We start from the raw sequence: 27,248 nt of genomic DNA on the forward strand, positions 1-27,248 counted from the left end.
GCTTAGAACAGAAACACGAAGTAGGCACAGTTTCCATGTTCTTAGCTGCAGCAGATTTCTCTGCCAGGAAAAACATTTTTACTTTTTTTTGGGTGTGTGTGTGTGTGTGTGTGTGTTTTAATGGTTGCTATTTCTACATTATCTATTCTTAAGATTATTTCCTGTAGGAAAGATTTATTATTTTTAATTCCAATAGTAAATTTAGTAACAGTTGCCATTTTCTGCCAATGTTTCTGCATTTTGGGATAGGACCAAATTATATATGTTCTAAATTCCTCTTCTCATTGCAGTTTCTCTAGGAAAGCTTTTAAGGCAGTTATTTCATACCTCAAAAATTACAGGGAAAAGAATTTTCTTGTGCTCATGAGACCAATTTTCCATCCAGTTCCAGGCTATCGCCTGCTTCCTGCATAGCCTCATTCTTCCATTTCCATTTAAAAGTCAAATGCTTCTCTCCCTCATTTAGCTTTCATGTTGCTCAAGCTAGGCACCTAGTTAAACTTCCACTGCCAGTTCTATTGCATCCAACTAGGACTAATTTGCTTCTCAGGAATTGCTGCTGCTGCTGCTCAGCAAATCTGGCCCTGCTGAGGAGTGCAGGTATGAAAGGCTTGTAGAGGCTCCTTTCTCTTCCTGGCAGCCCTGCTATATAAAGTTTTCTGGTTTTTTATTAAGTTATCTGGGGTGTCTTTTTTTGTTTGCTTTGTTTTTGTTTTTTTGAGGAAGGGGTATTTTAATATCAACCGTGAATTTTTATAACCTCTGAAAAGGAGACCCTTGATTTTGTAGGAAGTGCAGCAGAAACAAGAATTAGAGCCAGCCTCAGGATGTGGCACAAGGTTTACTTGTCCAAATTTTATAAAATTTACTCCCAAGTTTCTGTTTACCTCAGAGATGTCTGCAAAGGACGAGAAGCTTCTACAGACAGTGCCTGATAAACTAGAAATATTGGTTTTTCAAATCAGTTCTGTAGGTGAAAGGGGAGTTGGCTTCTGTTCCCTGCAGCATAGATTGTAAATAAGTAATGGTGGAAGCACCTGTTTCCTTCTGGGCTGGTTTTGCTTAGTTGCAGAGACTCTGTATGTGCAGGTGAATTATTCACATTTTAGAAAAGAATCAGAGGCAACAGCCAGAGGGGGCAAGCCAGCGTTGTGGCTGCCCTGGCAGCACCACCACTGCACAGGAAGTGACTGTGTTCAGTTTTATCTATTCCATCCCATATCTATTCCATCCACTGACCTGCTCACTCCAAACCAAGTTCTACCCGGAATCTGCTCCTTATTCTTAAGGGCCGTTGAGGACAGAAGAAATAGTCTGAAGGCACCCTGAGATTTCATATCAAAAGCTGCAGGAGATGAGATTTGGATCTTATGTTTGCAGCTCAACTCCACCCATAACATTACAAAGAGAAACTCACTAAAACTTCTGCCTAAAAGGAGGATTGAATAACACGTAACACATTGTAGATTTTGATTCAGGTTTTTAATAAATTCTGCCAGTAGAAGCTTTCAAAGGCAATGATATATCAATAAATAACAGTTAAATTGAGTTCCTGAGAAAGAACCTACCACATGAAAGAATGTCAGATAGATGTAAATAACAAAAAAATGGCATTACTATATAAAAAAGCAGTAATACTGAATCTTACATGAACTGTCACAACACAAGCACTGCATACCTCAGAACATTCCTTTCATACAAATGTAAACAAATACACAATCATTTTTGTTTAGTTTAGGCTGATGAATTCATATGTTGTTGCTTAGATATCTAAACAATGGATAGGATAGGATATGCTAAAACATTAAGGAATAATATGTGGAATAATATACGGAAAAAATAATGAAGCTCCAGATTTAAAAATAAAATAAAGCAAAAACACATTAAAGGAGTGTTTTCATCAAATGTTATTAGGTCAATCACTTTAAATAGGACTGTTACACTAATCTGAATTACGGATTTTTGTGTGTGTTTACTTATTTAGTTATATATAATATATATGCAAATATGTATGGCTTAATTATCTTTAGTATTCTGATATCATCTTGAATAATTCTCACTTATACATACAAGAAAAATGCATATTTTAACATAGTTAAAAACAGGTATTTCAAAGTATGCCTATAATTTGACAGAAATGAAGGCCTATTGTGCTCCATCACAGCAACATTTTAACCTCTAGACAACGGGACAGAATGACCTACCAACAACGCCAACGTTTTCCAATGTCAGTGCCTAAAAGATTGGGATCCTAAATGGATACACATGTGGGGGTTTGATGTCTGAAAAGCCACGTACCTCCAGGTTCCATAGGTGTCTGTGGAGCTGCAGGCACCCAGCCTCAGCCTCGCTGCACCCAGGGCTTCGGGGTGTTACGGGAGCCCCATGCTGGGAGATGCTCCAGTCTGGATGCTGTGCTGCCTCTGCCAGCTGGAGCCACGGCCTCTGTGCTGCTCCCTGCCCGAGCCATGGCCTCTGTGCTGCTCCCTGCCCGAGCCAGCCCCATCCAGGCTCTCCCCACAAATCTGCTCCGTTGTAATGTTCTGGCTGTTGGTCCACGTTGGGAAACGTGTGTGCCCGTGACATGTGCTTGCTAAAGCCATCTATTACATCAGACCACAACATCACTACTCAGGTATAACCTTTGCAATCTGTTTTACAAAATTAATATTGGATACAATCATAAGAGGAAACCATCCACACAATACATTATCAACACACGGTATTTAAAATGGTCTAATTTTAGACCCTTAGAAAAATGAATCCACAGGACCTGCCTGTGAATGGCAAGAAAAGGCCATTTCAAATAGAAAACCACTGCTCATGCAACATTCTTCACGCACTAGACAATGAAATCACACCCAAGTTGCCACTTGCTCACACTTTCTATTACACTCCAATAAGCAGAAGGAAATAAAGCAGCTTTAAGGTTATGTCACAATTTTGAAATGTGGAAAATACATATAATAAACAAAAATCACGGTGTGAATACAATGGCATCAGTAAATTTAGAAAATTAAGAGAGCAGTTTTCTTTTTTCATTTTCTTCTTCTTTTTTTTCTTTCTTACATTATTGCACAGAGACCTTTCATCACATGTTCTTCAGCTTTATGCATCTTCCTAAATGTGAAGTAAGTGCTATGGATAAAATAAAAATGTAGAAAAGAAGAACAGCAGCATGATTTGTCAAAGTTAATCCCTATAATTTAGTAGGAAAAAAACCCTGCTATAAACAAAATATAAGTGCTCTTTATTCATTTAAAAAACAACGCTGACAGTTGCAGAAGTCTGTAAGTGTTAATCTGAGTTAGGGGGATGCTGACCTCAAATAAAAATAGGCCAGAAATGACAGACTGCTGGCCTTGCAGATTTTGGTGAAGACCAGGATTTCAAGTGTAATTATCAACAAAGTTATTTACAGTAGAACTGACCTGAACTTTCAAGAGTGCCATCTTTAGGACCTGGTCCTGCAAGCTTCTTTTACTCCCCAGGATGTCTCCAGCCTCAGCTGAAGGTACACAAGTGCTGCAGGATCAGCTCCTAAAGGATCAGTTAAAGGCCCTATTGGATTTGAGATTAGTCTTATCTGGAGTACTCTATACAATAATTTACACATATACAGGCTGACAAGCTCCAGTCTGATCTACCACACCTTTGTCTTCTACATCAGATTTCTCAGACTGGCAAACTTCCATTCCAGAAGGTTTGGGATACCTGAACGGATACCCGTTGTCATCAAAGAATCTTCGGAAAGTAAACTCATAAAAAGCATGTTCTGTGTGCTTGTTGTTGGAAGAGGCTAGTGGGTCCCAGGTCCTGGTGCTGTCACCACTAGCATCACTCCAAGGACTTTCTTCTTCAACTGGATCAAAATTTGAAGTGTCCATTGGATGGCTGATCTTTGGAACATAGGGAGCTGGCTGCCTACGGATATCGGTAGAGAAGTCCATAGAGTGAAAGAAAGAATGGGCTTTAATATCATCTGCTCCATTTCTTCCAAGCCTGTCCTCAGCAGCACAGCAGAGCTTTGTGATGAGATCAGTTGCCTCAGGGCTCAGCTTGATCTGTGAGGGAATGTGCAGTGTGCTTTCCCAATTTATCACCTGCAGGTAACAAAGGTATTAAGGAACTTCTGATCTGGAAACAGAACTCTTCCAATGCCCAACATGAACTGTACAGGAGAGCACACATAATGAGTCATCTCACAGTCTGCATAGTTCACAGATTCAAGATTGCACTTCCTGTTAGCAATTACTCTAATGAACCAGAAAAACATTGTTGGCAAGCAGACAAAAAGAACAATTCCATTTTTTAAAAAGGCAAATTCCTTCCCGAATGTTCCTATAGTCAGATTTGAGAACATACTCAGTTTACACAAAGGAATTACTTCTCTTTGTCTCCACAATGTAAACTAGGAAAAGTGGTCACAAGACAGATCCCCTCTAAAAAAGAACTATCATTGCTCAATTTTGAAACATTTATATTGCCAACTGCAATTGTCACTGGCATATCAGGTACTAATAGGCACCCTAAGGAATTAAATGGATGAACTTGTGCTTGAGAAATCACAATTCTGCTACGAAGACTCATAAAACTAATATCTATCTCTGCAGCTGGACAAGTCAGTTCCAGTCTGATATTCAGCGGCTTCATTTACTGGCAAAAGATGTGTGCTTGCACAGAACTATTTAAAATCAGACTTTTTTAACCATTACTCCTTTCTCTAGCAAAAGAAAGAGGAATAGGTCTGGAAAGGGAAGGGTTAAAATTTTGCTACCACAGACTGGAACTTTGCTTCAACTTACCTTCAGCTGGGTCTCTGTGGGTGTAGGAGCCAGGAAAGGAGGCTGTCCCACTAACATCTCAAAGAGGATGACACCAACACTCCACCAGTCACAGAGCTGAGTGTATCCTGAAAGGCAAGTCAAAAGGCTGACCTCCACTAGTCAAGGAGAATGTGTGAAGAGCTACTTACAATTAAGGATTAAAACATACAGCATGAACTTCTGCCTTTTCTCAGACAAAAGGTTTGTGACTTCTGCTTGCTGACCTACTTTACTGCTGTTTACTTCAAGTAAAAATCTAATCCTATTGTCCTTGAACCTTTCTGAATAAATTCTCAACAAAAGTGAGTCATGACACTATCATTAAAAAGAATGAAGGAGGGGTTTTTTGTGCCCAATCCCACAGCAGCACAAACTGAACCTCAAATAACAAAATTGTTTAGCAACTGATGTCCACCTTAGGTTCAGTGGAGGTGACTCCACGACTTTGAAAAGCTGCTGAAAGACACAGCCTGGCTCTACAGACAGAAGAAAGCCACAGATGACTCTCTGAGCAAGTTACAAGCAAAGGAACAACTTTAATCACTTAATTGCTGTGACAAGACCAATAAGGTGTATGTTTAAGATCTGAAAAAAAAAAAAAAAATTAAACACTGATTTCAATGGAATTTGTGCAATCAAATGATGTAGGATCCAATGTGAAATTTCTGTTAGAGAAGATCAGGCTTAGATCTAGCTTGCAGACAACTCTGAACACCTGATCTCCTTGCTACAGTGACCATGTCAGTTCTGCATGGATAGTCACCAAGTACTGTCCAAATTCCTCAAGCTAACCTTTTGAATGTAGGGTGTCCAGAGTAAATTGTGGAAAACTTTCAGTTGGGTTCCACAGGTGCTGGCTGGGAATATGAAGGACATATTTCCACAAGTTTACATAATCCATGCTGATGTGGCCCATCTGAATCAGTGATCCAGAACGGTCAGCTGGCTACTCACTGGTCTGTGTAAACTTGATAGGGGTCAGAGTTCTACTCCATGAGTACAGATAATCTGCTTTATACTTGAAAAATATCACTGTTAAAATTATCCAACACATTTATTAGCAGCCTCACTCAAAGGCCTCAGAGTGTGGACATTGCACACACAAAGTATGGCCACCCCCAGTGTGGTGATGCTAAACACCAGAGCATCAGGAGTTCTCCTTAACCTGAGCTAAGTGTTTGTGGCCTTCAGAATGACAATCTTCCAATGCAGCAAGCTTAGTCAAGGAAAAAAAAAAAGTGAAACAGGAGAAAAATCCAGGTTTACCTACCTTTACGAAGCAGGACTTCAGGAGCAATGTAATTAGGGGTTCCAACTAATGAGTGGGCCAGACATCTCTGGTGCTGCTTCTTAGCTCTTTGTTCCAACGTCTTCAGCCGATCTCCACATCGACAGTTGGACACATCATCCCAAAGATCACTGGGCTCCATGCTGTCTTGTCTGATATGGCTCCCTTTCAAAGGGGAGAGAAAGTTCATATTCATGGTCATAAAACTTGACACACACACAGAGAAGTGTTTACTCAGATCCAGAGCCATCTCCTACTCTCACTGAAGAACAACAATTGAACTTTAAACCCAAGGTATTTTTTAGTGCCCTCCCATTCACAATTGGTTTTCCATATAAAATGTCCAACAAAACGTCTCTGTCTCAGCACAAGGAAATATAGTTCCATATGGGGGACACAGAACTATGGAGTATACTTAAGTTAGCTACACCAATTGTTTACGATCTCTTTGCCAACAGACATCAGAACTCAACAGCACATACAGGAGACGTATGGACTACTCCAAATCTGTGATAAAATTATTTCCCCACCAAAACAGACCCTCCAACTATAAACTGAAAAATTACTGCTGCTGCAGTGGACAGCCACATTACTGACAGGGTTTTGAACAAACAGTATCGAAAACAAAAGGACTGGAAACAAGCTAATTGAGTGAGCCAGACAGAGACACATTATATTGCCATTGACTGCTTGTCCAGTTTCCTTGGTGTTTTTGCCAACAAGTAAGCGCTTGTTTCATAATAAATAACACAATAGCATCCCAGAAAAAGGGTAAAAATATTACCTTTCTGATAGTATTTTGAATTGTGAGTCCACCTGAATCCAGTACACAGTCCAAAGTCAGTCAGTTTGATATGCCCATCGAGGTCTATCAGAATGTTGTCAGGCTTGATGTCTCGATGAATAAATCCCATTTTGTGCACACTCTCTATGGCCAAAGTGAGCTCTGCAATATAAAATCTAGCCAGACGCTCTGGGAAGACCTCCATCCGAATCAGCAGGCTCATCATATCCCCACCAGGGATGTAGTCCATCACAAAGTACAAATTGTCTTTATCTTGGAAGGAGTAATAGAGTTTAACCACCCACTCATTGTCTGCCTCAGCAAGTATGTCCCTCTCTGCTTTGACGTGAGCCACCTGATTCCTGTTCAGCACATCCTTCTTTCGCAGAGTCTTCATGGCATACAGGGCATGGGTGTCCACTTTGCAGGCCAGGCATACTTCTCCAAATGCACCAATACCCAGAGTCTTGATTTTCACAAACATAGATTTGTCCATTTTGGCCCTTTTAAGTCTGTTGTAGTTGGACTCCTTCTGGTAGAGAATTTTCCTCATTTGTTCCTGTTCTGCTTCACAGAGGCCTGCCTTTACAAAGGAAAGGAAACAACAAGAGCTAGTACTGTTGTATTCATAGCAAGAGAAAAACAAATGAGCATTCCCAAAACACATTTCTCAGAAAAATTAACTAAGAGGGATTCGTGAGGGATATACTCTCTTGTCTGCCTGTTGAGGTATTTCTGAAAAATGGGCAAACTCACTGTGCCCAAACTTGTTGCTCAAATTTGCAATATCTGAGATTGGTATGCCTGTCTCTTTTGGCTGAACAAGAAGACATGGGGCAATATTGTCAGAGATGGGATTACAAGGTAACAAACCTGACCGTAGGATTTGGTTTACACCTTTCAAATGTGCACTTTGCTACTGTGCTCCACTACATGTATGTGCACTTAAGCCCAGCTTAATTTAAAATGAAACTTAAACCTACATGCAGCAGTTCACTTTGTTCACGAATGGTTCTCCAGGGCAACACACATTAACTTCCTACCTTGGGTGCTCTTTGTTTGGTTTTGTGTTGCAATTAAAAAGCTGGTTTTGACCTACACATTCCCAAGTGCCTTGGAACCTTCTTTAGAAATTGTGTTTCTTCCTCTGCCATAAACATCCTCCACTCTCAAGGTTTTTAGATCTCCTGAGCATCTGTTCTATGAACTTCTCTTTTTCCCCTCCCAAAATATGTACATAAAATCCTCAGGTTTGGTCTCCCCTCAGCCACTGCAGCCCAGACCCTGGTGCTATTTCCCTCCTAAATGTATAGTTTTCCCTCTGCACCCAAACTGTAGAACAGCTGGCCTGTCCACCTCCTGTCTCCAGAGAGCCTCCCAGTAAATGCAAGTAACATTTCACAGGGCTGTGAGGAGAAACCTCCTGGAAAAGAGAGAAGCAGCTGGATCCAACCAGATTTACCCCACCTTTCAAGACAGAGCCTGCAGAATGCCAGCTCTGCCAACTTCAGTGTCTGGCCCTCTGCTGAGAGCTACTGGTGGCCTCCACCAGCAGAAACCCCTAGGCTGACCCCCAGGCTCCTCTGACAACTCACTTCCTGCAGCATGCTCTTTTCTTTCTGCACACCCCGGTTCTAAAATCCTGAATTATTTCGCAACAACTGAACTACTTTTGAGAGAAAGATCAGTGCCTGGTGAGAAGGGGCCCTTGGGAGGGTGGAGGGGGCTGAAGCTCACTGATTAGCAGGCTAGAAACCCAAGCATACACCCACAGGGCTGCTGCTTAGGCTGATTTAATTTCACATCTGTAGTCTAGGTATCTAAAGATGAATGTGGGCAGCCAGACTATGCAATGAGATCCTCACAGTATAAAAATTAAATCTATATGAATTAAGGATGGGGTAAGTCTACAGAAACTTGCAGAACAGTTAGGATGATGTTTCAGACTGAAGTAAACAGCCAAATCAAAACAAGGAATACTGTTTTTAAAATGAAAGATAACTACATCAATCCATAATAGAGGAAATATTTACCTTTTGGGGTAAAATAATGAGTGTGCTCTGTTCTTGCTAATTCTAGAATAATACAATATTAAGATAGCCAAAATCTCCTGCATGTGTGCTTTCAGTCAGTGATAAGGTTTCTACGGGAAGGAGTTGTTTTTGTTTATACCTGAATTATCTCTGAATGAGGGAAAGCTGAAGAGTCAGAAGAGAAGAACTAGCACAATTAGATCCTATTATACCTCTCTAGAAATCATTCCCTATCTCAGTCTCAGGAAAATACTCAAGCAACACAATACAACCTGTACTTGCAGTGAGGACAAACTATTAACTGTCAGTAAAATGCCAATGCTTCAAGAGATTTTCCAAGAATATTCTCTTAATTCTAACCTCAGTAAACAATCTCCTGAGTTTTCTGGTGCAATGTGAGAATTGAATCAAACGACTCTGGAAACTGACTGTGCTAGGGAAGATTGGGTAGTTAATTATTACCCATTATGTGTTAGTAACAGCTTTCCTTAGAGCTTATCCTTTAATGCAAAAGTAGACTAGTCATATTCCAGTCATGCCTAGGAAGAAAAAAACCCCTCTTCTTCTTCCAGAAATAAAAATTAAAAACACAACTGCCAGACCAACCATCAGAGCTTGGCAGCTTTGTTTTAACCAGCACTATCAGAGAGTCAGCTTAGATTCGAGAGCTGCAGTTAGGCATGAAAGAAGTTCTGTCACCCAAAATGCATCTCCCCGAGACCTGCCTCTAGAATGAGTTCTGGCAACAGTCCCAAAATCAGTTCAAGTTGGTCCAACATGGTGACTTGCATGACATTATCACTTAGAAATGTTCAACAGACAACTTTCAGTCAAGTACTACACAGTCATCTGAAAATATGGCACAGTGACTGCCAAGCTGAACCATGGCTTTGGTGAATGGGCAGCAATCATGGAACAGCGAGGAGGAACTCAAGCAAAGAGTTTTGCAAGAGTTGCCAAAGTAATGCCAGAATTATCTCAGCCTCAAGCCTGCCTTCTAAGTTCTTACCTATAATATGGGGTTTTTTGCCTCATTTTACTTTTCTGGTATGAAGAAATATCATTTCACATCACAGGTTTTTCAAACAGCCTCCCAGACCTGCATCAACACTTTTAAGGGGATACAGTCTGGTATAAGGAGGTGTCTGAGATGTACTACTTCAGTGGATTCTGCCTTTACAATTTTTTTTTTTTTTACAAATTAAAAATAGCAATAATCAATTTGACCTATTAGATTTTATTATAACAAAACAAGAATTACTTTTGCCATTTCTTGCTCCAATTGTAACCTTCTGTTCATTTTCTGCTGGTAGGTCTTTATGACATTCTCTACATGTTGCTCCATGTAGAACTTGAAGGCAAAAGGTGAGTAGCTCTTTATTCGGGATTCCCGCTTTTCCTCATCTTTGCCATTTTTTCGTACAGGCACCGGAGACGTCTGAATCTGCTTTTTATCTTTGCTTGGTTTTTCAGCTTTAGTGCTCTTGCTGCTTTTGTCATTTCGCTCACTGCTCTCTTCAGCCTTGTTGCTTGTTGAACTGGGCACCACACGCAGAGTCTGCTCCACGCCCATGCACAAGCTGTTGATATCAAACTGCTCAGAGGTGCCAGGAAGTAACAAATGCTTGGGATAGGGTGGGGGTGGACACCGCAGCTCCTGGTTACCATAATCCACATCGAGCTGGTAGGCATTAGCTGCTCCAGGCGGTGGCACATGCTGCTCCATGATCTCCAGGCCATCCACAGCCGGTGCCTGTGCAGGCAGCCACGCAGGGTGGGAAGGTCCCACTGCAGTCTGAGGCTCTGGTCTCATCACTCGCATGCTCTTCACTGGCTGGAGGATATGAGCAGATGTGACTGCCGTGATTGTGTTTGGAGACGTAATGGAAGGATCGGGTTTTCCTGGAGGAACCTGTCTCAGAGACACTGTCACTTGTGGCTGTTGCTGGTGGTTGTTGAAGGAGTTTGTTCTGCTCGGCACCGCGGCATCCGGTCTGAAGGATACATGTTGCCGTGGAGATGTTTCTATTCCTGGGTTTTGTACAGAATCTCTGCGTGATGGTGTTGCTGCCTGCCACTGCTGAACTTGAGGATTATTCATGTCATAGAGGTCCATGTTTAGGCTATTTCTGGATGGAGTCAATAGATTTTGTGGTGGACTGTCTGAAAAATCATTAGCAAAGGCTGGACCTCTGGATATCACATGCATTTGATGAGAAGAAGGACTTGTCTGTTTGTGATGAGAATGTGAGATATACAGGCTTGCTGGTGCCTGCTGAAATGCGTGACCAGTACTGTTCTGAACAACTGCCCCTTTATTTGGGAGATTGGCATATCCCCCCTCCTGCTGCATCTTGTTTTGGAAGGATGGACTCCGCTGAACACCGTATCCCATAGGTTCTCCCTGCACCATCATGTGCTGCCTGCTGTAATGTTGGCTGTTGCAGCCGTGGGACGCCTGCAGCTGCAAGGCCTGACTGCTGTGATTAGCCACTGGATAATTAATCACAGAAGACTCCATATTTGCAGGGTAAGCTTTCTGCTGATGGCTCGTTGGTGTGCTGTGAGTGCCTACTCCAGAGGGTCGCTGTACAGGAGCAGTCATAGCTGAAGACTGAGAAGTAGAGATTAAATAGTCCATGTATGGCCTGGGAACCTCAGTAAGCATATTTGCACCTTCTGCTCCAAAGCCTGTCCCTTCATAGGCTGCGTTACTGATCTGATGGTAGGATGCAAAAGATTCATTTGATCCTTCAAAGCTTGGCCTGCGGGTTACATTATTTGGCACAATACCCTTTCCTTTATAAAAAGAATACAGAAGAACGTTAGGAAACAATTCAGGTGAACCAATTACTCATGCATCTAGACATACATACATACACACACATGCACACTGCTCGGGGAGTATGTGTTTTAAAAACACCTTTCAAAACCTAAATTAAACACTCTGAACATTTAAAGCTATAGGTGCCAAGTATTCCTACTGATAACAAGCTACTGGCTCACAATACTCCTCATGCCAGGAATCATCAGGGAGTCCTATCAAATCATGAAAATAGAAGCACAAATTCCCTAACTATGAACTCATCAGACTACTCTACAGCCTGTTTCTTAAAGCTGGACCAGTACTAGCCGTCGTTGCTCTCAGGAGTCAGGAGGAAGCTACAGAGCAGAGTGTTAAGTACATCAACAGGAGGAAAAAAAGCTCCAGGAAAGACTTTCTATACAACTTAAAGTCAACATTGCTATAAACTACTAGGCCATCACAGAGTCCATCTTCTGCACAGTGAGCCACCTGCTCACACTGATTTTATGTTTACATCTCTCTCTTCCATCATTCTCAAAAATCCCTCTCTCCTTTCCCTTCTTTTAAACAAAGGCATCACACAGTTTGTCCTTCTAATGTGTTGGACACAGAGTACCCCCTCACATTACTCATCTTTCATCTGTTGGGAAGGAAAATCTTTCAGGGCGTCAACATATTAATCTTAGCTTGAAGAATGTGCAGAGACAAGATAGCAGCATTCCTACAGTGGAAGTGTTAACAGCACTTTTCATCAGTTCCTTGATCTGAGGATAAATTGCAGGTGTATAAAGCACTGGCTGTGCTAAAAAGACAAGGGGAGACTCTGTGCTGCTGTTATGTTTTTATTCCCCTCCTGGTTCTTTAGCTCTCACAAATCACAGGACTTGGCCCATTTTTACCTAAACCATTTCCTTTTAAAACCCTGACTTCACAAAGCCTGTAAGAATAGCCATACTGACATACTAACAAGCTTGAACAGTGCATGACAAGCTTTTTGCAGTACAGCACGCCCCAGCTGGGCCAGATGCAGCACATCTGAGCACATCTGCTGACTCCTCACCTTGACACACAAGCCCTGCTGCCTACAGACACACAGGGACGTGCACGGTATTAAGAGAGGTTTCTGCACACTCTCTGTACACTGAGGGTGTGCACCACACTAAATGACAGCCTCATAAAGAATGCAATGTTTTGAAATGGAATCAGGTGGGACAAATAATCAGATATCTTTAAAGCAAAATCTATAATTGGCAGCTCTTTCTCCCATGATAACACAAGGCCAGCATTAATGAGGCTGTTCTTACAACACCACCCCTGACAGTTCATCTGCTGGGACACAGTGAGGTGCACTGATGAAGCTGTAGCAATCCAAAGCATCCTAAGAGGTTGCTACTCTGGCCTGGAAGTAGGAGGCAGCCATAAAACCCATCTGTCATCTCTGCCAGCAGGATTCATCCTGAGCCTTAGGGGCAAGCTGACTTTGCTTTCCCTTATCAGAGGCCACAAAACAAAGTAGCAGCAATAACTGTCCTTCTTTGGGACACATAATTCAGCTGTGCAAATAACCCTGATGTCAAGAGAGACATGATGCCCACCTCCTAGATTTGTACACCAATAAATCTGTTCTGGTCCAATGGGAAAATACTTGGAATTGAACAACAGATTTCTGCTTAAGAAGGTGGACTATGAACATGTACACAGACAACTCTTTGGAAGCAGGTGAGTTGTACTGAGGTTCCAGCCCAGCTGGCCTTGTAAGCTGGCACTGTCTCCTAACTGCTGTGGAACACTAAAGTCCAACACTTCTCCCCAGCAGCAACCCTGCTTTAAAAACTAGCTCATTGCAAGAAAGAAGAACACAATTGAAAAAAAAAAAAAAATCATGCTCACCTGGTGAGGTTTGCTTAATTACACGTACTATCTGTTCATTTCTAGGATCCAAGTAGCTCATCTTACTGATGTACTCCAGGGCTGCCTCAATACTTCTGCTCCCTGTCTGCTTCAGTGCTCGGACAGCCATCTCCTGCACAAATCAAACAAGAATTGAATCACGTTGTGACAAAACCCAAGCATTGGACTGCAAGCTGAAAAGCAGTAAGTGTTCTTACATTAATAGGAGCATTTTAGACATCAGATCACAGCTGCCTGAAGCCAAATGGACTCATATTTTGAATGCATTTACATCCCTTACACAACTCAAAAATCATAAGAAGAAAATAACAAAACATACAACCTACCCAGATTCTAGCCATTAAAGAAGCCTCAAATTAAAATTTCAAGAGCCCTTAAAACAATCTTTGAATAAGGTATGGAAAAGCCAGCATAATTTCACACTAGATGAAATGAAATTTAATTAGCTGTTAGTATTTGAGAGCATGTCTCTTAGTCACACCTGAACACAGTAAAAACTTTATCCTTTCATGAATACCACAAAGAAGCTAATTAGGCAGGGGCTGATTTCTGCTCACTAGAGTCCACAGGGAAGAAAATTTGCTGTTTTCAGTACAGCTGGGACATCATCCACTATTTGTTTGGAAAATGACTGGGCATCCCAAACTAAAAGCTACACTGACAGTCTTTTTAGTTGCATTTTATAAACAACCACAGTTAGCAACCCCTGCTCTACTCTGCAGCTCCTAGCAGTTTGTTTATACTTTTACCTATAGCTCAGGTATATAAAACACCTTGCAATGACTCAAGCACCATGTGGTTGCAAAGCAAAATTCACAAATCCTTATGAGGCTGCACGGTGTTTTCTGAAATGAAGGAGACATTGAAATCTAGAGCTTTAATGTGGAATTTCCCTCACAGAACTTCACCCATCAAAAAGCTGGATACCTACTCAAAAGTAGTTGCTGAGCACCTTCCTATAACCACCTCCAAAAGGCAATTCATATAATAGGTATAAGAGGAGGTAAACCCTAGTGACTTAGTGACACGATTAGAGAACTAACTCGAACTTAACTCTTAGATGGCTGAAGCTGAATGAAATTAATGCCACCACCAAGGATTTGCCTGCAAATGTCAGAATCCTATTCTCTTGCCACTTTATAACTATTTTTAGGGGAATTCTGTCACCACTTCCTGCCCACCAAGCACTGAATCAGAGGGAGGTCGTGCTTCCCTGGCTTGGCTGCGGGTTGCAGATGTGGCAGCTGGGTTGGCACTGGTGCACGGCTCTCCCAAGGGTCAGTTCTGGGCACTGACTGGCAGTTGGGAACTCCAGCTGGAGCAAAGGGCAGCTTTGCTGCACTGTACACGTCAAATACCCGCTAATTGTTTACTTAGTAAGGGAGGCCCATCTCAGATGACACCAATTCACACTTAGCACAGAGCCACATGCTGGCACTTGGCATCTTGTTTTGCTTAACTCAGACCCCTCCTACTGCCCCCACAATGGCAGCAGTTTCATTACTCAGAGGTTCTGCCTGTGGAATAGCTAAAGCAAGCTGAATATTTTTCATACAATTTATGACTCATAATTCGTAGAAAGGCAATAGTTGGTTTCACATTTCCTATAGCTGAAACACTTCATTGGCATCAACATATTACTAAGGACAATTTTAAATCAACAGAAAAATATTATGTATGAAGGAAAGAATTTCCCACAATGTTTTTGCCTCTTTCTTTTTTTCTTCTTGTGGATACATTTCTAAAGTATTAGCAAATGCACATCTTAGTGCTCACCATTCTCATCATCCAGGGACTCTGGGCTTTACCGCCCTGTTCCACACGGCTGCTAACATATTCTGTCCCATTTACAGCAGCTGGATCTAGCCTTAGGTCACAAGTCTAAGTTTCCTAAATGAAATGTTCTCTATAAGCACATTTGGGCTGGTTTGGATGTTGGGTAACAATTGTATTAATGATTAATAAAACAGCCCACATGGTCCATTTCTCCCTCTCTGATCTGTGCTGGCTGTATATAATTCAAAGGGGCTAAAATAGGAGAAATGTTATCAGCAGCATATTGATATCATCTCTGAAAGCACACTGTAACTTTCTCCTCTTTTGCCACTGTCTGTGTCTGAAAAGCAAGAGTAAAAAACAACACTGGTGTTCCTGAAGCTGCATGTTCTACCTTCAACACAGTTTAGGGGACTCATATTTAAACTTCAGTGGGAATAATGGGAACAGACAAAACACATTCCACTGAGCACAGCTGGATAACCTAAGAGGCCAGCAAGAGCTTGGGACCAGCAAGTGTGTCAGTGGCAAGCCCCCAGTGCAACAGCAGCCCTGTGCTCCAGCTCCCCACTAGGTCAGCTCCCACCCTCCAAAGGGTTTCCTCATGACACACTGTTTGCTCAGCATTTACATTACTGCTGGAAAAGATGAAGAAAGCTCTTCTGTGGTTCAAAAGAACACCTGTGATTCTCCTGTACAGCATCCCACGGCTCGAGCCCTTCACCTTTTAACTCTCATGAGACACCAATATCCCCAGTTTCTGATACTAATGCACAAAAACCTCACATCATCTCCAAGCAAATGGAGAGCAATCAAAAAAAAAAAAAAAAAACAAACCAAAAATCCACATACAAAAGGAAAAAGCTTTTCCTCAGATGCAGATCATAGATAATCACAATTCTCCACCCAGGAGACAAATCCCTCTGGGGACATGTGACTCAAGGAGAGTGGAGGGAAACAAGAAGCCCCAGCAGTGCTGCAGCTGGCATTTGTCCTCCTCTGCACCATTCTTCCCATTGCCACTGTCCATGCCCACAGCTCTCTTCTCTCTGGCAGTCACCCGAAAATAGTTCCATTACTTCCAGCACCTTTTCCTTAGGGACAGAAGACATGCTGATGTGTGGCTGAGGATCACAGAGAGTGTGCTCTGCCCGAGGTGGCTGCTGGCTCCTGAGGCACGGTGGCCTTCTCCTTTCTATGCGCAACACAGGGATGAGCTCTGCCGAGCAAGGGAGCATGGCTGGCATGAGGCAGCAAAGGGCTGGGCCCAGGAGCCTGGTGAAGGGGCAGTTGGCTCCCTGCTGGCAGCTGGGGCTGGGGCCTGGGCTGCATTTGCTAGGAATCAATGTAAGGACTGTTTCGAAATTGAGGAAGAAGGGCAGAAGATGGATTAAACAATTACACTTGTTGGAGAGCAGAGGCTGAAGTGAGATGGAGAGTGTTTGTGAGAAGCAGCAAAATGGCTCAAAAAGGGGGGAAATCGATGCCAAAATCTTGCAAATCAATACAGAGACAATGGAAGGGCTGAGGAAATGAGGACAGACACTGGGTGAGGATAAAAGTGCCCAGCTACAGTGACATGGATGGAACTGTCTTGATTTTACACCACTCGAAGGTAAGTACGTTGTAGAAAGAGAAGGGAAAAAAAAGGAACCAGAAATGAGCCAGGGGAAAAAAAGCCACTTGGAGCTGCAGCCAACTCCAAAACACTCAAGTAGGCACCGAATCAAATCCAGCTTCCACTGAGGTCAACAAAGATTTCCATTAACTGCAAGGTACACTGCATCGGGCCCTCTGCTTCAGATTGTTTCCTTTTCACGAGGCCAAGGCTGTCAGCCCAGCATGGGTTGAGAAACTTGGCTGCTGGCTGTGCTCTGCTGCCCCACAGCAGCTGCCAGGCCCACAGAGAAACACCAGCCACTGGCAGTGTGCAGAGAAACCACAAGAGAACAGAGCGCTCCCAGCCCCAGCTCATTCTTTCTTCCCTTTGGAGGATTCAAACATGTCTCCATGCAGGGCTTTTATGCACCTTTCTGCTTCCAAACATCACTAACTATTGATGAAAAAATCAACCAGAAAAAGTAAAGGTGAAGAGCTACAGGGGGAAAAATGTGCATTTACAATTAACTCTAACAAAGCTGTAATTAACTTAACAGCTGCAATATTAAAATGAGGTTTCAGTGGTCAGCAATGGTTCTGGACAGATCTAGTGGAAAACCAAAGTCAGGCCATGAACCACAAAACAGACTGAGGAAACTGCAGTATCCCAAATTTGTGGACTCAAATAAAAAACCAGGAGGGTGGAGTTTCCCAGCTAATTCCTACATTGGGCTACCTAAACCTGACTGCTGCATGGTTCACATGCCCCCTGTTATTTCCCCAGTCTTACATTGGAAGATGGCGGCCTTCCAACAGATTTCAAGATTTTGCTAGAAGGGAGGCCACCTTTAAGCTCAGATGCTCAATAGGAGAAATCCTTGTTTGATGGTAAACAGATATTTGGATTTGTGCACATAAAGACCTCATCTCACTCTGTGCTCTGCAGGCGGTGTGAAAGGCTTTCCCCATTTTACCCTCTCGCCTGGCTGCACTCCACCAGCATTGGCAGAGGTTTGCGTTCTTGCTGTACTACAGGGTTGTCCAGCAACATTCTTCATTCAGAAAGCTCCTCGTTGCCAAGATGTATTTATCATCCAAGTAAAGATTGCACAAGAGGTTACAATAAGTAAGACTTTTTCCCAAGAACATTGTGTCTGAAGAAGACAATAGGTCCTCCAAAATTTGGCAAGGGTAATTAATTGCTAACAACAAAAATTAATTACTTGCTTTCCATTCACCAAGAAGGATGGCTGACAGATGCAGGAAACAGATACAGGTTCCCTGCAGAAGGGAAAAAAATAAAGCTCATGCCAAAAGAGATGATCCAGCATTGATTACAAACCTTTCTGAGATAGCCCCCCCATTGTAGGATTTTTCATTCATGCTTTTAAACATGCAAAACCCAAGCAGTTCAGGAAACAATGTGTACAATGGACTCTATCAGAACTGCTGCAGTCCCACAGAACAGAGAAACCTACTTTGCAATATTCTCTCTCCGTAATTATTCTCTAGTTGGACACTTCATCTGATTTTGTATTCTACTTTTGTTTTGCCTCTTTTCAGGTTGGTAACATCAGGGGCTAAATTTTGCACATAAATTCCCATGCCTATCATAACCTTGATTAAAATATTGTAGCTACATAATTTAGATATTATCCTGAGTATCATTAGTGCTTTTCAGTTTTAATGCATCAGAAAAGCAGGAGGAAATTAGCAGAGGCAGAAACCTACTGAGTGCTGCAGCATTGCTTAGTCCATTCTGAAACGATGCGATCCATTCAGAAACTACTGGACAGATATCCATTATCAGCCCCGTGATTAGTTAGGGTTGTTTTCTGCCCCGACTGCTCCCTTTACAAACTCCTCCAAGCTATTCTGCTTAGGCAATGATAAATCCCTCTTCCAGCCTAAATTGTGCAGGGTCAGTTTACTGCCTCTGATTTTAGTTTTGATTGTCTTTTCACAGCAGTTCTGCTGTTACCTACATAGCAAACCCCCTTCATCCTAAAGGATTCTCACAGCTTAGCCTCCAGGGCTGAATTTGTTTTCTTCTGTTCAATGGGAATTTCGTTCCCTTTATTGGTGTAGTAGCCCATCTCTGTATCAAGAAAGATCAGACAGGGACACGATTTTGATAAGAGGTGCACACACCATTCTTGATGATGTGCCAACAGTGGTGGAAAAGTCATCCTTGTCGTAAAGTCACTTGGGGCTTTAATCCTGGCTTTCAGCCCTTGCTTACAGCATTTCTACCTTTTGTGCTCCTGAATTATTTTTAATTCTGCTAGCACTCCAGCTCTGAAGGTCATCCATTCTTTTGGCTGGACGCTTTAGCTCTGCTTTGCACTGACTCTGCATTCCCACCTCACATTGTTGGAGTGCTTCCTTCCTTCTTTTTTTCGCCTCATACCAGGCTTACCAGGCTTAAAGTATGCAGAGGAGACACACTGTGGTACATAAAACTGGGCAGACAAAAAAGAATATAGACAAATCACAAAATGTAAAACTAAATTAAATCACATCAACACAAGAAAAAAATACATGATTGCAAATTAGGAATAGGCAATTGCAGGTAAGGAACAACTTTAACTAGTTGTTTTTTTAGATGCCTTTTCAAGGGGTATTTGTAGAACTAACAAAGGGAGTATGTGCAAAAGACAAAGGGAGGATTTTATAAATGATACAGTGCTCTGGTAAAGGACCTATCAGAAGAAAAACAAATAAAAATAAATCTAATGAGACAGTCATTGCTATGTCACTGCTCATTCTGTTTGCCTTCCAACACTTTTAGTCTTTATTTAGCCAGTCACCTACAGAAGACTGGTATATTTACTACTCTGTTTGTGCAGCATCCAGTACAATGGGGTCCTGTTATTGTGTTTATGGCAGCAGGATAACTTACTATTAAAGTAAGGTAATTAAATCCAGGCCAAAATATGCAGCTTGGAGTACTAGGCAAAAAGATGGTGGAGGGTGGAAGAATCAATTCTACCGGGTCCCAGCAAAGAAACCCTTGTATCATGACCACCACAAACCAACTCTGAAATAAATTACCTTAATCCTCAAAGCCACAGAATATGACACATTCCACAGAATCACTACAGTAGCAAAAGACCTCCAAGATCATTGAGTCCAGCTTTCGACTGAACGTCACCACATCAACTAGACCCAGGGATGGTGACTCCACCACCTCCCTGGGCAGTCCACTCCAATGCTTAATCACCCTTTCTGTGAATAAATTCTTCCTGATGTCCAACTGTATTCCTTCCACAGCTCTATTTGCTATGGAAAGAATCAGACAAAATAAAACAAAAGTAACTAGATCATCTGGTTACTTTTTTTCACTTACAAAACCCTTCTTTTGGTGATTAAAGTGTTTCTAATATCTTTTAATATTTAAAACAACTCTCGATGGTTAAAAATGAAACAAATGAACCAGACAAGTGATACCAATATTTGAAATTGATTACTTTAGTTTTGGTATTTTATTAGCCCTAGAGTGAATACAAAGTTCTCTCACAAGTATCACAGAAAAGACTTTTCTACTGTTTTTTCCCAGCTGCTTCTCCTTAAGTTGATGACTAATCAAAGCTATCTAAGTTCTTCCAAGACAAGAAAAAAGTGCTATAAAGATTTAGCAGCAGGGTACTTATAAAGAACAGCTGCCATAACACCTTCACCATCTTATAAAGGATAAGAAAGAAAAAAAAAACAGAGCTGAGAACAGCAACTGTAAATATAACTTCTCATCAGATGTCTCAAAAGGTACTGTTATATCAAAATACTTTTTAACACTATGCAACTTATACTACCTAGCAACACAGATATCCTTTTATTGTTTTCCTGGTATTTGTTTGTTCTTTTAACTAAGTCTGTATATTCCATTCCCCCACCACAGCTCATTGCAAGACACACTGTGTTTGGCCATGGGTGTTTCACAGTGGACACCTCCCATTTTACACTACAGTCCTTGTGTTCCACGAGTTGTTCAAATACAGTTCTTCCCCTGAAAAGGAGAGATATGAACTTCAGGCTATAAGCCAATCCACAGTCCCAAAGTTAAGACATTTGGAAATAAACCAAGCACGGCTGCTCAACGTATTTCCAAACAAATGCCTGTAAAATGAAGAAAGTATTTATAACAAGGCATCTCCAGACAAAGAGTGCATATGTAAACACTTCAAGAAGCTCTGATGAGGTATTCAAGAGAAGCAATCTGTTTAAAGAGAAAACACACATGCACTGATATGTCCATTTTCAAATCCAATCAAAAAATTTCATCAAACAACTCCTGATGATGTCCCAGAGAGTGTGTCTATGTACTGACACACATACAGGTATTACATAATGTCTGCACATCTGTGGAGATTATTTCCTTTAAAATAATCTAATTTCAAGTGAGGCCCCTAAAAACAATATGCAAAAATAAAGAAGACTCTTATTTGTGTCACCAGTCTGATAAAACAAGTAATTTAATTATATTTGCATATACATTTATTGGACCATTTCTGGAAGCACAACAGGCACTCTGGAAAAGATTTGGAAATGGGGAGGTTGAAGGAAGCTGGAAGAGGTCCTGCTCCAGGCAACAAAGCTGCACTCTGCACAAAGCTCAAGTGCCATGAAAGAACAAAAAGGCAAGGAAAGAGAGACCACAACATTAGGAACCATAATAAAGTGAGTGAAAATAACTAAGACCCACCACAAATACCACTTTTCTTTTCTTCCTGTCTTTCAAGGACAGGAAAGAAAGGAAAGGAAAAACAGACCTGAGCTGCTCTCTTCCAGCCAGGACACAGGCATGAGATGAAGGGGAGCAGGGTGGAGAAAGGAAGGGGAGCAGGGTGCAGAGAGCTTTATCATAGAGGCAACTTAATAGATGGACCTGAGGAGCAGTGACAAATAACCTGTTCTCCCTGTCCACACCAGCCTTGGAAAAAGCACATTTCTGTCTGAAAAGCTGATGGCACAAGCCTTCTTTCCCCAGACATTTGGTGAAGGGAGTGATGCTGTAAACTTAATGCAAGATAGGTGGTGACTTGCTGCCTACCTCAAAGGCTGTAATGCCCCTTTCTAAAGGGACCTGCTTGCTCCCCCAGCTTTTCAAAGAGCACACACTCCTGAGTTAACAATCATACTTGGCTAACAGTAATAGGCAATATTAGTAGTTCCCTGAGTACAGAAAATTGCCCTTCTGGAAAACACACTGCTTCAGATCCCACATCAGCAGAGAGTTGTAAGGAGCAAGCACACAGGGCATACATTTTGAACACATGTAGTACTTGAGAACTATGTATATTCCAAAATTCACAGGGATCAGGTTTATATTAATGATAGAATAAAAGGGGGGGGGGGGTGGGGGGGAAGTGTATTTGTACATCTGCAGCACTCGAATTATCCCCTAAATGCACAAAATCCTTTCTACTGTGATGGCACCCCGAAGCCTTCTGCACTGCGCTGAGCTCTACACAGACACAAGAGAACAATCCTATTTTGAAATGGATTTCTAATTTAAAACAGAGCAAACAATTGTATATACAGCCATAACTGTTCCTCATTACTATTTAAGTATGCTCATTGGAGAGCTATTTAAACTATTTAGAGTTCAAGTCTAAGCAAATGACCCATGTCGGGTCCATCAACAGACAGAAAGTTGGACAGATCTCTCCTAACCCTTCCTTAGCACTGGAGCAGGAGCACTATTATGTGCTAATTCAGAAACCTTACAGTGAGGCAAATCATGTTACAAGCAGCATTTACAAATTACTGCACTGGCAGGTTTACATTACAGAGCAGCATGGATGAGCTTTGCTTACTTCATGCGTGAGTGAATGCACATACACACACGTGCAACTGTGTACATAACTCCTTTCCAAAGATCCTATTTTACTTCCCTGAAATCCTCTCACTTTGGTTACAGAAACAGGGAACTTCCCACCCTCTGGACACAGTCTGTAGCAGTTTCAGCCTGGGCTCCAGTTGACTTCTGTCTGGCAGCCACTGTAGAGACCTGTAATCCATCACACAGTGCTTCAGCCACATGCCTTGCATTAACCAGTGGGGCTTAAAAGCTTCTCCTGATCCCACAAGGCAAAGCACAGCACAAGGTTCATCCACACCTCTAGTATTGCAAAGGTAAGGTACATTCTACAACAGCTTTTAAACCCTGAGGAAAAGGAAACAGAGGGCAATTAGTAAACAAATTCAAGTATAAGCTCATGAGTTGTCTCAAACCAAGCACCACTATAATCTCCTGTAATGTTCACTGAAACCCTCTTCAGGTTCCTGTTCACATTTTTTAATAACTATGGGTGTGATTGCACTCACCATCCCCTTTTCATACCAAGCCAAACACTGGGCAAACTCTGAGGCTTACAACTCTAACTCAAAGAACAAGAGTCATCTACCTGGCATTTCAAAGCAAATCCTTCCTACATGGCACAGAAGGCCAAGCCAGTGGAGAGTATTTTACTAAGCCTCTCGATGAATGCCACACCTCCCATCTCCCTGTTTCCTACTTTCTTTATCCAACAGTAAAGCAGTAGAGCTGATGTAAAGAGAAGCAAACAACCATTTCGGCAGCAGCACTGAGCAGCAGTTTGCCAAAAGCTAATAGCAGACAACATCAGGTGTTACAGCCTTTATAACTAGGAGGAAGGTATGCACGGGGCAAGAATCTTCAAATTCTTGGTTCAAAAACCCTGTCACCATTTGGTTTGAAACTTTCCTCTGGACTGGCATGATTTACATTCAGAAAATCAATTTAAAGAGAGAATTTAGCTTGAAAAGTCAAGACCAGTAACACACACAGGAAGTATTTTATTATCACTTCTTCATAAAGCACATTGAAGTAATTAGCAGAGCAGGAAAGGTGCTGTGCATGTCACCAATGCAATCAATCAGAGAGTTTTCCCACCCAAGAGAATGGGTAGACTTCAGCCAGACTAATTCCTCCACTTTTGCCTTTGTCTGACTCAGCCCAATGAAACACACAAATTCAGCCAACAGGGCTGATATGAATACCAATGTAAGTATTAATTTGAGGATATTAATAACATTGCACCATCCAGCAAAGAACCTATACAAACTCCTGGGGAAAAAAAAAATCATAGCAAGCTGCCTTCTGGAGTTTTTTGATTCCACTGAATCTCACGAACTCTCAATACACATAGAACACAGCCTTGCTCAGAAGGCATCTCCAAAGCTGAGGTAGAATTGAGCCCAGCCTCGAGGGAAAGGTGCAGCACACAGCAGAACAACACTGTTGTTTCCAGAAGGGTGCTCCAGGACAGCTTCACTGCCAGTTGTGTGCCAGGATCCTCATGTATGAAATACGGCCATGAATAAGAAATGAACCCCTTATTCTGCATTCTGGGAGTCCAAATGAGGGTCCCTACACCCAAGGTGTGCAATCTTAAAAGATAAAAACCAAAACCCCACCTATTCCGGATGCAAAGCATTTTAAATCACTAAATACATAAAGATAGCAAATTCCTGCAAAAGCCAGCTGTCATTTAAGTCCACTCTTGGAATTGGGTTCTCTCATGTTCTTTCTCCCAAGTGAGATATTCTGTGACATATTTATTAGCAACCAGGGCATATTTGCTGCAAGATCAGCAGCCCATCCATGCCCTCCTCTAGACCTTCTTTTCACACCCTGAGCTGTGAGAATGACAGCATGATCCCCTCCTGCTAGCACACATATGTCCCCTTTCTCTTCTCCTTTCTTTCTTCTTGTCTTTTTTTTTTCTTTTTGTCAGCAACAGCAGTTGCTTACTCTATCAGGGTGAGTAAATCAAGCTGGATAGAATAGCAGTTCAGTGAAGGTTTCATGATGAGCTTATTCCTCTTCATTAGCAGCAAGTGATGTGTTTGCTAATTTTATTGCTCACGCATTAGCAAAAACGCATTTGGCTGGCATTACCTTTACAATAATGCTATTCGAGTATCAAAGCATTTCTTTTCAGTGGCCACAGACACCAAGATGAGGGCTTCCTATTGCTTTTCCTTCTACTAAAAAGATACCTATATATGTGAGTTATGGAGAAAACAGGATTTTCACAGATATTCACAGACTTCACAAATTATTTCTTAGACACATTGGATAGGAGGAACTTGTAAACAGGATATTTAGACTCAGCAAGAGTTAGGAAGTTTGCTGTCCAGGAATAAAGCCCCAAAGCAAAGAAAAGAATAGTGTCAAAGACTAGAAGAGTTTTTTTGTGCTGCCAGAGACAGCTGTTACCCACAAAGTTACATGGTGCTACAAATTTGCAATGCATTAGTCCTGTTTATGGCGTTTCTCCATATTCAACTCTACACATTGAATTTTGTACCTATTCCTGTTAACAGTGCCTCTGTCATTTTTACTGAGCGTTACCTAATTAAGGCATTACAAATTTTCTTTTACTTCAAAAGATTTTAACATTTAAAGAGTGATATTCCTCTACCTGCTTTTTCTTGTAAGTTGTTTTGTTCTGTTTTAAACCATTAGAACTTTGAAGTGTTGTTTTAAAGCCTCCAAGGCAAGGAAAATTCAAGTGAAGACAGCAAACTTAAGCTGCCTGTTCATACTCAAGGTCAAGTACTAACAATTTTCCAAACAAGGTTCCAGAGTATTCCTGATATGGCCTTTAGAAGTTTATGAGAGTTTGGCTCCCCTACTTTTTCTTTGGGGAGTACTTTAAAAGAACTTATAAAACCTCCAGGATATATGGTTGGAATGCATTACCAGTTCTCTCCTTTGAGGATTTGTACCACAATAGGACCCCAACAGACATGAAGCAGTAATGCAGAGTCTAAAACAAAGACTATATCTGGGAAATACAGGTCTGCTGTGAGACAAATGAAGGCTACTTTCTCTCTCAACTTCCCAGTGCAACACAGCACATCTCACGTGACTGAAGAAACATCTGGGATTTATCTTGAGATAATATTCCTAATATTTTTCTGTAGAGACACTTAGACACACAGAGAACGCAAGTGCTGTGCAAGGCAACTTGCCGTATTTATTGCTCAGAGTAGGAAGAGGCAAAAATTTCACATAAAATACTGTTTTTAAAAATTTCCTTGGCATTTTGAATGTTATGCATTACTTGTAATGCCATCTTTCTTTTTTCCCCCAAATTCTCATTCAAAAACATAAAAAGGTGTTCGTTCAGCTTTTAACATTTTAAAATCAATATGCTCAATCCAGTAATGCAATATACACTTCAGCACTAGGGATCTCATTAGACATTTTCCAGAAGTCTCCATGCAGCTCTTGACTTAGTTTCATTAACTCTATAAAATACATATATTTAAGTACAGCTCCAAAAGTAAGAACTGCTAAACAGCGCTGACTGGCATTTAATGATTTTCAAGACTACAAAAATATCTCTTTGTACTAAATGCCTCATATGACTCAAAGTTATTACAGCTTTCTGCAGTTGCAAGACAAAACTCTCAAACCTACCAATGCTAGAGGCAAAAAAAGAAAAAGAGAAAGAAAAAAAACCCGTCAGCCAGATAAAATATCTTAAGGTCCAGCTTTTTACATGTAAAGCAGCCGCAGCAAAATTATTCACATTCTTAGCACATAGCTGACCAGGACAAGATTCCACAGAGAGGTAAACAATTCCCCCAAGAGAGCAGCTGCATCTTCTTCAGACTGGGAGCTACCGGGGGGAGGGAGAAATGCCCACTGAGGTCCCCAAAACTGATGAGAAGCATGAAGAAAAGACTACTTCTGCTCAGTGATAATGCTTCACTCTACAGCTCCTTTACTGTGCTCCATGAGAATAGAGAAGTGCAGAAATAAGTAAACAAATAAATAAATAAATGAAAAATAAATTGAAGCCAGTTAGTAACACACGCTTTAATTAGTGTCCTAGAGGGATGCTGTAAGCAGGAATCCAAGTCCAGTTCAATACAGAAGAGTAGGGGATAAATATTAGATAATGTTGAACAGAACTGAAAGGAACTGAAACAACTAAGTCATCCAACTTTGCTTTTATTGTGCAATTATTTTCAAAAGTACACATGGCAGTATAAAACTATTTCTTTCGAGGTTTCCACATTATCTCTGAAATTGTCCTTTTTTAAATTGTTTCTTTTTCCTTAACAGTATCTTTATTCAGTTCACCTCACTGTTACTTCTGATGGCTACCAGCCAAGTAGCACACTTTAATAGTCAAGACACACAGTCTTGAAGAAGCATCTTTCTTGCTCTGCTCAATTTAAATGC

At 41.5% G+C, this 27,248-nt stretch overlaps 1 protein-coding gene across 1 annotated transcript in view; it reads right to left on the minus strand.

Annotated features, from left to right (window-relative positions):
- Positions 1-1,460: 1,460 nt before the first annotated feature.
- The window catches only part of LATS2 (large tumor suppressor kinase 2), a 49,561-nt gene continuing 23,773 nt past the window's right edge, over positions 1,461-27,248 (minus strand). Inside the window, exons 3-8 of the mRNA XM_059838719.1 lie at positions 13,628-13,760; positions 10,193-11,730; positions 6,899-7,481; positions 6,097-6,279; positions 4,806-4,912; positions 1,461-4,103 (exon numbers count right to left, since the gene is read on the minus strand). Coding sequence (XP_059694702.1) covers positions 3,609-4,103; positions 4,806-4,912; positions 6,097-6,279; positions 6,899-7,481; positions 10,193-11,730; positions 13,628-13,760 — 3,039 coding nt within the window. The 3' untranslated portion in view covers positions 1,461-3,608. The remainder of the gene's footprint in view (positions 4,104-4,805; positions 4,913-6,096; positions 6,280-6,898; positions 7,482-10,192; positions 11,731-13,627; positions 13,761-27,248) is intronic.

The sequence above is a fragment of the Haemorhous mexicanus genome, chromosome 2 (assembly GCF_027477595.1).
Source record: "Haemorhous mexicanus isolate bHaeMex1 chromosome 2, bHaeMex1.pri, whole genome shotgun sequence".
In the NCBI taxonomy this organism is placed as follows: Eukaryota; Metazoa; Chordata; class Aves; order Passeriformes; family Fringillidae; genus Haemorhous; species Haemorhous mexicanus.